Genomic DNA, 11,564 nt, shown 5'->3' on the forward strand with positions numbered 1-11,564 from the left:
ACAGCAGCAGATGTTGGCAATTTGATCTCTGGTTCCTCTGCCTTTTCTAAAACCAGCTTGAACATCTGGAATTTTACGGTTCACGTATTGCTGAAGCCTGGCTTGGAGAATTTTGAGCATTACTGTACTAGCGTGTGAGATGAGTACAATTGTGTAGTAGTTTGAGCATTCTTTGGCATTACCTTTCCTTGGGATTGGAATGAAAACTGTTACTAGTGGAAAAACTGAAATCCAAATAAAGTAGATTTTTTAGTTAATAGTATCGTCCCAGTGTTAACTTCTTAGATTTGATCAGCATCCTATGGTAGTGAAAAACGTTAATGTTAGAGAAAACTGGGTGAAGGGTATGTGGGAATTCCCTATACTGTTTTGCAACTCTTCTGTAAGTCTCAAATTGTCTCAGAAGTTTAAAAAAAAAAAAAAGACCTCATAGGTAGAGCTTACAATTTCTTACACCTGTTTGCAGATGTCACCCTTCCTCGCCTTAAGGCCTTCATACCTCAACTCCTGTCACGGCTGCATATTGAAGCCCTTCTCCATGGAAATATAACAAAGCAGGTGGGTGATTGAGGTTTTAGCAATCTTTTATAGATCATTGCAACAGAAATTTTACTCTGTTTGATTTAAGACTACTGACTAACCACCGCAGTATGGCTATATACTCATTAGTGTTGACTCGGCCTTCTCTGCCCTCTGCAGAAAGGTAGGGGAGAGTATACAAAGAGTTGAATGATCCTGGTTAACTGTGGACCTACTTTCACGGCTGCCTTCTCTGTTGTCTGCCTCGTGCAGTCACTGGAGGAAATGGAAATAATGGTCCCTACTCTAGAACAGCAGGACTGTATAGTGGATAAGACCACATAGTGTGGAATCAGCCTGGATTCAAATCCTGACTCAGCCAGTTACAAGTTATGTAATCTTTTGAAAGTGTCTTAATCTCTCTATGCTCAGTTTCTTTATCAGTATATTATGTACAAGGATTAAAGTAAATAGTACATTCCAAGTGTTTAGCACATGGAAAGCTAAACGGAATTTAGAATTCCCATGGTAGTCTGTCTCAAGAGCCCATACTCTCTGCCACTCCACTATTTTGTCTCCAGAATAATATGCCAAGGTCAGGTGCTGTTATGTGACTGAGAAAGGATTCTTCCCTGTGTCAGTTTTATTCAGAATAAAGCCTCATGCTTACCTCTTTTGCTTTGCTGTAACCCCAAATATCTGTGGTGAGGGCCATTCACTAGAGACCAACTTTCCATCAGTGATACTGCTCCAACATCGAGATGGGTGCCGATGATTGTCTGGGTCTCTCTTTCTCCTCACTACCACCTTACTGACTCTGTTGCAAATCAACAAGTTCAGTTTTCATCTATTTGAGCAGGATCAAATGTACTTAAGGTTTTAAAAACCCACTTTGATAAAGTTGGTTAGTTTATTTCACACACATGTTGTTTTCATATTGCATGGGCTGCTGTCTAATCAAGATACATTTGTGGTTTTGTAATGTGCCATGACCTGCCTTTCTAGGCTGCGTTAGGAATCATGCAGATGGTTGAAGACACCCTTATTGAACATGCTCATACGAAACCACTTCTTCCAAGTCAGCTCGTTCGGTACAGAGAAGTTCAGCTCCCGGACAGTAAGTGGAAATGTTCTATCTTTGGGAATGGACTGCTTTGACATAATATTGTGTGTGATTACAGGTGGGTTGAAGTCACTTGGATGATCAAATATAATTTTATGGTAAAGATCTGCTGGGATTCTCTACTAATTTATAACTAAAGATAGATAATTCTGCAAGAAAATTATCTATAGGAGGGCCAAAGAGGTGAAATTGGAGGCAGGCAATTATTTTGATGAGAATGATCCTGGAAGTGACTGGTAATTGAGCGTAGAAGAGTGAAAAAGTGAAAAATCACAAAACTAAAGAAGTATTGACTGTGAAGCATGTAATAAAATTTATTTATAAAAAATGGAAATTAGAATTAGGAGCCCATAGGAATTGACATAAAGAATTGATAATAATATATGGGAGTTTTCAGTGTTGGGTTACTTTTGCATTAACAGTGGTTTCTTTTGATCTAGAACTCATTGAGCATTATTTTCAATGTTGTTCAGAATTGTAGAGTGGAAAGTATATTAGACCAGTGGTGAGAAGCATTGGGTTTTTTCTAAAAGTAATTGCTTCCTCTTCTGACCTCCCAGCACAGGTTTTCTGAACCTTCCTTCTTTATGCTACTCAGCACTTCTCTCACATTGGGATTGAAGTGCATCTCCATCTCCCTTGGTAGGCTGTACATTTCTTAAGGGCTGGGGTCTGTGTCTGGCTCACTTGAGTAGCTGCTAAAGCATTACCTCAGAATCTCTTTGTTGAATGCTCCAAGACACCTTGAGCACAGTGCTACTATTCTGCATAGCCAGTCATCACAGACTGGGTAATGGCTCATTTTGAACTTAAGCTTCTTCCTCAGTCACTACAGCATGGCAGAGAGGAAGAGTCAGGAACTGCTCTTCGAATGGTTCAAAAACCATTGAACGTGGTAATCAGGCAATTACTAAACCCTGTATTTGCTTAGTCACATTTACTGCTCATGAAATAGTTATCAGATCATAAAGCATGGCCATCTGTTTATAACTTTGATGAAGTACTTGATCAGCAGTCTCAGCTCTCCATCATCCAACTGTATGTCCTTGGATAAGTTGCTCACTTCTCAGGGTCTCAGTTTCTTCATCTCTGAAGTGAGATGTCAGACTGGGGCATCTCTACGCATTGTACACATATGTATAAATTTGTGAATTGACCTTCAGCGTGGGTGTTGGTAAACAATATTGAATTGAATGCTAAGTAGATAATGGCACAACTAGTGGTTTAAAAAATTGTTTTGCATGGTTATTAAAACATAGGTTGTATTTCTGTTGAGTTTCTTATAGATATTAGGTAGTTCTAAAATAGTGTGTACACTGCATTGTAAATTTCATTAACTATGATCTCAATTAGCATTAAAATTTAATTAGTCAGAAAGTGGGTCTTTTACAAGTGTTTTGCCCTTTAAAGTCTTTGAATGTTTATAAGGGCCTCCCAAGTACAGATCACTGTATTAGGATTCCCTTGGGTAAGTTGAGTTTCACATTCTTAATGAATTAATTGCAGTTTGGAACTGCCAAAAGACACAAACCAAACTGAACAACTTCATACAGACAAACAAAACGGTAAGTTTGTTTAAACCCTAAAGAAGTTTTTGAACATGTTGCTCTCTTATTGAAACTTCCTAGGGGGATGGTTTGTGTATCAGCAGAGGAATGAAGTCCACAATAACTGTGGCATTGAGATATACTACCAAACCGACATGCAGAGCACGTCAGAGAACATGTTTCTGGAGCTCTTCTGTCAGATCATCTCCGAGCCTTGCTTCAACACCCTGCGCACCAAGGAGCAACTGGGTGAGTGGGCAGCGGGGCGCGGCAGGGCACTCACTCCTTGAGGAGCACTGTCGTCCTCGAGAACATTTGCCACATGTGCAGCCCCCGTCATGATGCCTGTGGGGACTCCACCTCTAGAAGATAAGCCGTTACTATCTCATGGACAGTAGAGCAGTTCTTAAGGAGATGACGTGTGTTTACATCACATACATGTCTATATAGAGGTCATTTTGGGTGGGGGAAAAGGATGCTAAGGGCAGGCTGTTGCGGGTGACAAGGTGGGAAGCAAGCCACCAGAGAAGCTTGCTGCTGCTGCTAAGTCACTTTAGTCACGTCCAACTCTGTGCGACCCCATAGACGGCAGCCCACTAGGCTCCCCTGTCCCTGGGATTCTCCAGGCAAGAACACTGGAGTGGGTTGCCATTTCCTTCTCCAATGCATGAAAGTGAAAAGTGAAAGTGAAGTTGCTCTTTCGTGCCCGCCTCTTAGCAACCCCATGGACTGCAGCCTACCAGGCTCCTCTGCCCATGGGATTTTCCAGGCAAGAGTACTGGAGTGGGGTGCCATTGCCTTCTCCACCAGAGAAGCTTAGATTAAAAAAAGATTGTTACTTTAAGAGACTCACCCAAATCCTTTTTCATTGGTTGTTCAAAGCACATTACTGGGGCTTGCTCTTTTTGATCAAATTTTACAGGATCTCCAAGGCTTTTAACAGTGCCTAAAACTGCCCGAAACATTTCCTCAAAAGACGCTTACTGTGACTTCTTCTTTGGGTTCCTTAAGAGGTCAGGTATTTTTTATTCATCTTTATATCCCAAGCCTGGGGCACATAGAAGATACACATAGAAGAAGTCACAATAAGTGTCTTTTGAGGAAATGTTTCGGGCAGTTTTAGGCACTGTTAAAAGCCTTGGAGATCCTGGAAAATTTGATCAAAAAGAGCAAGCCCCAGTAATGTGCTTTGAACAACCAATGAAAAAGGATTTGGGTGATTCTCTGAAAGCAACAATCTTTTTTTAAACTACCACCATGATAGATGCTGGACTGCAAAAATGGATAAGTTTTGGATGGTCTTTCCCTTCATGAAACTCACAATCTCATCAGGAAGGCAGACCTGTAAGGAATAATTGTAGTACAGTGTGGCAAATGCTACTAAGAGTGTTCAAACTCTAAAGGCGATGCTGAAGGTAGTGAGGTGTGGTTCAGGGGAGAGCAGAGGAGGTAAGCCACAGGTGCGTTCAGGAAAGATACAGATGGGAGGTAGCAGAGGAGCTCATGATGGGAAATGACCGTCAGTTACTTGGTCTCTGAAGATTTGCAGCCTGAATGAAGTCGATCCAGGGGTAGGTTATCTAACAAGAAATGCAATAGTGAAGGCAAGTTCACATAAGGAACTTGGATGTGAAAGGAAACCAAGCTAGGTCAATGGTTAGGGGATGAAATGAGTCCAGCATTTCACAGAGATGAGAATAACTTTAACATGGATTGAAGGGGATTAACTGACAGACAGTGAGGCGCGTGGGAATGCTGAATAATGGATAGGGGTTTGTGACCTCCAACTCTCCAACTGTTCTTCAGAGAGCTTGTCTGCCCCGTCCTTAGGAACTGAAGATATTTTCATTGCTGATTTCTTCAGAAATGAAGAATGAATGAAAGAATGAAAGAATGAAATATAAAGTCCTAAAGTAGATTGTATTTGCTCTGACAGGATAATTTTTGGAAGATTAAAAGTGACCCACGTCTGAGACGCCATGGTCCTGACTGGCTGGTGTTTGTGTTTCAGGCTATATCGTCTTCAGCGGGCCACGCCGAGCCAATGGCATTCAGGGCTTACGGTTTATCATCCAGTCAGAAAAGCCACCTCACTACCTAGAAAGCAGAGTGGAAGCTTTCTTAATTACCATGGAAAAGTCCATAGAGGACATGACAGAAGAGGCCTTCCAAAAACACATCCAAGCATTAGCAATCCGTCGACTAGACAAACCAAAGAAGCTATCTGCAGAGTGTGCTAAATATTGGGGGGAGATCATCTCTCAGCAGTACAATTTTGACAGAGGTAAGGCATGATCAGGGCCCCCACATTCATGGCATGGAAGTGAAACATTTGAGGGCATTGATGCCATTCTGCAAAATGGTATTCATTTCATAGGTGATGTTTCAGGACAGTTTGGGATGAGGTGGTAGCACTTCTAAAGGACTTATATTTAATGTAACAACAATTTCCTATTAGAAACTTTTTTTTTCCTCTCTCTCTCAAACTAGAGCTGAATCTATCTGTATCTCGTCACAATGCACTAATAGTAAATCTGATTTCACTTTATTCAGTATGCCTCCGAGACTCTGAGCACAGATATGTAGGCATCTATTTCTCATAGCTCTAAACAGAAAATGTGCAGATTGAACTCTCTTGAGACAAGTGCAGTCCTGGAGGCACCAGGGTTCAAACATCTGCCTTTAAGGATCTCCCCAGATTTGTCAGTGCTTTTAGATTTGGAAGAGCTGTACTCCCCAAAGTCTCCTGCTTCTCCTTTACCTTAGAGCAGAGATTAACTTCAGCTACACTTGAAGTCAGAAGGGTTGGGTCGTGTTCTCATTCTGACACAGACAAGCCAAAGATCTCAACCAGGTTGCCTTTTTGGGGCCTCCGTTTCCTTACCTGTAATTTTTCTAGCAGTTGGGTTAATTGTTAATGATAATAGTAACTACCAATTACTGAGCATTTGCCCTGGTATTATGTGATTGTCAGTTAGGTGGTTTTTATACCCAATTTCCAGATGAAGAAACTGAGGCTCAGAAAACCTGAAATGACTAGACCAGGAACCAACAGCTCACCCATAGAGAGCCAGGGTATCCTCTTACTTTTTACTTGAAATTTTTTCCCTTACTACTTGCGGGAACAATTGATCACTCAAAAAGATGGATATTTAAGAGTGTTGGAGTGAAGAATATTGTCATTTAGTGTAGTATTCTGGGCTGCTTAAAATGGAAATATTAATAAATTCTTGTTTGATTTCTTTTTCAGATAATATAGAAGTTGCCTATTTGAAGACACTTACCAAGGAAGATATTATCAAATTCTATAAGGTAAATTCGCTTTACGTATTTGGACTTTGACCAGTAAGAAAACGTTACATGCTTTGTGTTATGTGTTGCCACTTTGAACCCATTCAGGCAGGACTTATGAAGGCATTTTTATGGATTTAAGTATTTTCGAGACTTATTACTATTAGGAAAAAGAGACAGTCCCAATTGAACTCAGTACTGTTTTCCTCTCCGTCTGGACCAAGGACTATGGTGGCCCTTCCCAGCTTCCAGACCCACCTACTTAGGTCACCCTCGTTTTTTTCTCTCTGTTCCCCACGCCAACCCACAGAGAGCGTAGGTGAGCTTATCATGGGAAGAAAGAACAAAGAAAGCAAATAGAATTTGAGAATCAGAGTCTTTTCCAGTCTCTGCCAACTATAAATCTCCACTGATTTAGGTGTCACTGAGGAGCCTGGTGGGCCACTTTCCATGTGGTCACAAAGAGTCGGAGACAATTGAAGCTACTTAGTATGTACACACGGCTCCTTTTAAAAATAAATGACCACTCGCCTTTTTTTCCAAAGCGCTTAACTCCTTTTTTATTTTTATTTATTTTTTATTTTTTTTGAAATTTAATTCACATACCACACAATCATTTATGTAAAATGTATAATTCAGTGGTTTTTAGTATATTCATAGTCACCCATTAGTCAAAAGGTATAACCATAATCACCTAACAATTTTGAAACTTTTTCTCACCCCAAAAAGAAACCCCTAAGCCTTTAGCAATCGCCTCTCTCCTCTTCTTTCCTTCTGTTAGTTTCAGGTATACAGTAAAGTGATTCAGTTATTCTTTTTCATATTCTTTTACATTACAGGTTAACTGATTATAGTTCCCTCTGCTATACAGTAGGATCTTAATTGTTTGTCTAGTATATATATATAGTAATTTATATCTGCTAATTCCACACTAGAGATCTTGTAAGTTTTAAGTGCCTAATAAAGTTTTTCAGGAGAAAAGAGAGGTACTGCCATTAAAGTTATCCCAGTTCTGCTCTAAGAGGTTTATACCATCTAAGTTTTCCCCACCGTAACAGAATTTATAGAAGAGTAGCATAAATTTTAAATGGGCATAGAATGTGTGTAATAACCATGCTAAGTGCAGAGATTAAAAATTTATGTAGCAGTAGAGCTGTACCTAGGAGAAGGCAGTGGCACCCCACTCCAATACTCTTGCCTGGAAAATCCCATGGACAGAGGAGCCTGGTGGGCTGCAGTCCATGGGGTCGCTAAGAGTTGGACACGACTGATCGACTTCACTTTCACTTTTCACTTTCATGCATTGGAGAAGGAAATGGCAACCCACTCCAGTGTTCTTGCCTGGAGAATCCCAGGGACGGGGGAGCCTGGTGGGCTGCCGTCTATGGGGTCGCACAGTCGGACATGACTGAAGTGACTTAGCAATAGCAGCAGCAGAGCTGTACCTAAAGGGTTACATATAATTGTTTGTAATGTACTGGGGCATCTAATTTATGTAAAATACTTTTATGTCTATTTTTTAGGGCAAGGAACAAAATTCTACTCTGTAATTAGAATAGTGCCTTAGAATTATACCCTACCCAGTGTCCTGAGCCACATCTCCTGGTTCATACCTGATTTATTAGACACCACGTTTTTCATCAGGAGTTCAGTCCTGCCTTGTGCTGACATCTCTGGAAAGGATAGTATCTGCTTTTCAAGGTCATTTTTCAGGGGTATATCTTAGTTGTCAATACAAGAGTCGTATTTGCAGTTCTCATTAGAGTGACTTTGTGAAATTAGTTGTGCAGTGAAGGCTAATTATTTCTAATCCCCTGCTGTTGGTGCTGTGTGGGAGAGTGAGGAAAAGCAAACGACTCCTGAGTTGGAAGTGCCGATAGTTCCACAGAGGAAAGGGTGACTTTGCACCATCTACCAGTTATTATACCTATTCTCCCTGCCAGAGCCTGTGCAAAACAACAAGGCTCCTGGTCTCTGTATGTGCAAACAGATATTCATACAGCCAGTAACACCTTAGCAAGAAGAAAGAAAGTAGCAATTTTAGGTTCACAATTTGACAGTAAATGATGGTATTTTGAATGTACCTTTCTCAGCAATGGGATCTGAGCCATTTTTGACTGTGGATATGGCTGACTGGTCAAGTTACCATCATCTTTAGCTCCCTTGCATTGTGTAGAGCAAAACGACTCTCATCTAAATGACTCTTGCTCTTTTGCAGTGATAGTCTTTTAAAAAACATATATTTTGACAAGAGGCTAGGCCTGTAAACGGATAGTGCATATCTGGAAAACCTGTGTTCCTTCCACTCAGTTTTGCTGTGAACCTAAACTGCTTTGAAAAATAAAATCTATTAAAATATCTGTATATGTGTGTGTGTGTGTGTGTGTATGTAGTAAAAACACACATAATTAAAAAATAAAAACTATATAAAATAAGATTCTGTTCTGATATATTGGGTTGGCCAAAAAATTTGTATGGGTTTTCCCATAACATCTTGTGCTTTTCGTCCAACTCAGTGTAACCACAGGTAGTCTTTGTGTCCGTGAAGAGAGAGGTGCGGCAGGACTGTGAGGGAGAGTTGGGTGTGGGAGCAGGGCTCCGGGACACGTGTCGGCTGCCAGGCAGAAAGCCGTCCCGAGCCCTGCTCAGAATGGTCGGCCTCGCTCCGTGGTCTGTGGGGCAGGAGCGGGAGCATATGGCCCCTGAGCACAGACTCAGGGCTCAGCTCCATCACCAGCTAGCTAGCTTTGTGACCCTGGCCAAATTCTATAAGCTTCCTTATTTATGAAATAGAGATTAATTGGAGTATTCCTTGAAATGAGGTATGCAAAGAGATTGGCACTTAGCAGCATTTATTAAATAGTCTCTATTGTTGTTATCACTTTATTAATAATACTCAACCTTAGGGTTTTTAAATAGTTTAATCAGAATGCTTCAAATGAGAGTATGTTTTCCTCCTTGATGTTATAAAGTAGCTATTGTGATTGACTTACTATTGAAGACTGTTACACTTTGTGAGGTTGGTTACTTGTTCTCCTTTTGCCTGTAAAAGAGGGTGCTCACGTTCAGCACTGTTTGGTTCCTAAGACGTTTATTAGTTACGTGTGTTCAAAGAGCATGATAACCTAATACACTGTGATGTTTCCAGAAGAAATGAAGATTGGTCTTTCCACAAATTTGATTATTTGAAATTACAAGTGGTACCTCATTACTGATTTTGTGAAAATAAGTTATGACTTTCTTGTCTTAAAAAGTGAGAGTATTTATTACCGAGCTTACACTAAATCCCAAACAAGGTTTCCCTAATACACTTGTGTTCTGTAAGATACTAATGGGGTACCTAGAAGAAGTTTTGTGACCATGTAAGTTTGAGAATGACTCTTCTTTATTCTCATTCTTGGGGAATCACAGAGCATGTTAGCTTTTTAAAAAATTCTAAGAGGGACTTAGAATTTTCCACAAATTCTAGAAGACCACAGGGACTTCCCTGGTGGTCCAGTGGCTAAGATTCTGCACTTCCACTGCAGAGGGCATGGGCTCAGCCCCTAGTTGAGGATCTTAAGATCCTGCATACCATGCAATGCAGCAAAAAAAAAAGTTCTAGGAACCCCATAGTAAAGATTTATTTAGCCCAATATTTGTTTAGTTTTGATTAACAAAATATTTCCTAAACTGATTTCACTATGGACACTTCTTGTTGTATGTTGTTCAGAATACCTATAAATATCTCTTGGGACTCTAGTGTTCCTTAGAAAAGAGTTTGCAAGAAAATGCAATTGGTTGGTTTTTAGAAAAATGCGATTGTCCAAAGTTGGTCAGGAAATTGAACAGTCTGAAACTGAAGAGGATGTTCTGTAACTGATATAGGTTAAGAGGGCAATGAGGGTTTGGGTGAAGAGAGATCAGGACTGCATCTTTGGGGTGGGATGGGGTAGGAGTGGGAGGTAGGCTCAGGAGGGAGGGAACACATGCATATACCTATGGCTGATTCATGTTGGTGTATGGCAGAAACCAACATGATATTTTAAAGTAATCATCCTCCAATTAAATAAATTTAAATTAAAAAAAAGAAAGAATATATCTTTGGAAGCAAACTTTACTCCCATAAGATGCTCTCAGATGAGACAAACCTGGGCTGAGCTCCTAAAAGAGGCTGTTCTGCCAGCTTTGCTATGCAACTTCAGCAAGGCTTCCATTGCAGCTGCACAGGACCAGGCTTACAATAACTGTTCTGTAAATAACTGTGAGTCAGTCTGACTTTGCTGCTAGTCTCTTCCTCTGAGGATACAAAACATTATTTTCTTGGCTGAGGCATCAGGGGAAGCTTCATCACAACTTGAGTCTTCCTTTTGGAAAAGACATAAATATGGGCCTATCATTAAGGGAAGAGTGAGGAGACATTTCCCCACAGGATCCTTCTGCCAGCGTACTGTTCCGGGCATTCTTGGTAAAGACTGAAGGGAGTCCCTCCAGGCAATGTGATGGAATTGAGAGAACAAGCATACATACCTCACTTCTGGCCCCGTCCCCTTATGAGTTGTGTGGCTCAGCAAGTTGTTACGCCTGGGTCTTAGAGTCTGAGTCTCTAGAATTGGAATCATGGTGATGCTTAGCTTAAGAAAACCAAGTGGTCTAACATAGGAAAGAGGCTGATACAAGGCGTCAGTCAAGAGATGTTAGTTCTCTTCTCTTCTGGTAGGGGAGGAGCTGCAGCAGTGCCCTGGTGCAGAACCTGGGGCGGTTCTTGGGGAGCAGGCATTGTGGTCGTCCCTTAACTGGGCTCAGGCCATTGTCTCTGCACACACCTCAGATCACTGGGTGCAGCCCTGGTCACACCCTGATGAGTACTAGGCTGGGTTTTTAATCCCAGTCCCGGTGCTTATTAGCCATAGGAGCATGAGCACTCCAGTTTACTCAGTGTACGATGGGGTTAAGAATAATTCCTGCCTGCCCTCCTAATGTTTGTAGAGTTTACGTGAAATGCTGTAAGTGAGGGGAAAGAAAGGGACGCAGCTTTTCTGTTTCTGACTGTGTGCAGGATGGCTCTTTATGGTCGTAAGACAGCACCTCATTTTAAGTTCCCT

General features: G+C 41.1%; 1 protein-coding gene across 1 annotated transcript in view; it reads left to right on the top strand.

Annotated features, from left to right (window-relative positions):
* Positions 1–11,564, top strand: part of IDE (insulin-degrading enzyme) — a 92,119-nt gene that overhangs the window by 78,731 nt on the left and 1,824 nt on the right. Inside the window, 5 exon segments of the mRNA XM_010842200.1 lie at positions 467–558; positions 1,525–1,636; positions 3,271–3,438; positions 5,201–5,473; positions 6,440–6,501. Coding sequence (XP_010840502.1) covers positions 467–558; positions 1,525–1,636; positions 3,271–3,438; positions 5,201–5,473; positions 6,440–6,501 — 707 coding nt within the window.

Source organism: Bison bison, unplaced genomic scaffold (assembly GCF_000754665.1).
Source record: "Bison bison bison isolate TAMUID 2011002044 unplaced genomic scaffold, Bison_UMD1.0 scf7180017864172, whole genome shotgun sequence".
Lineage (NCBI taxonomy): Eukaryota > Metazoa > Chordata > Mammalia > Artiodactyla > Bovidae > Bison > Bison bison.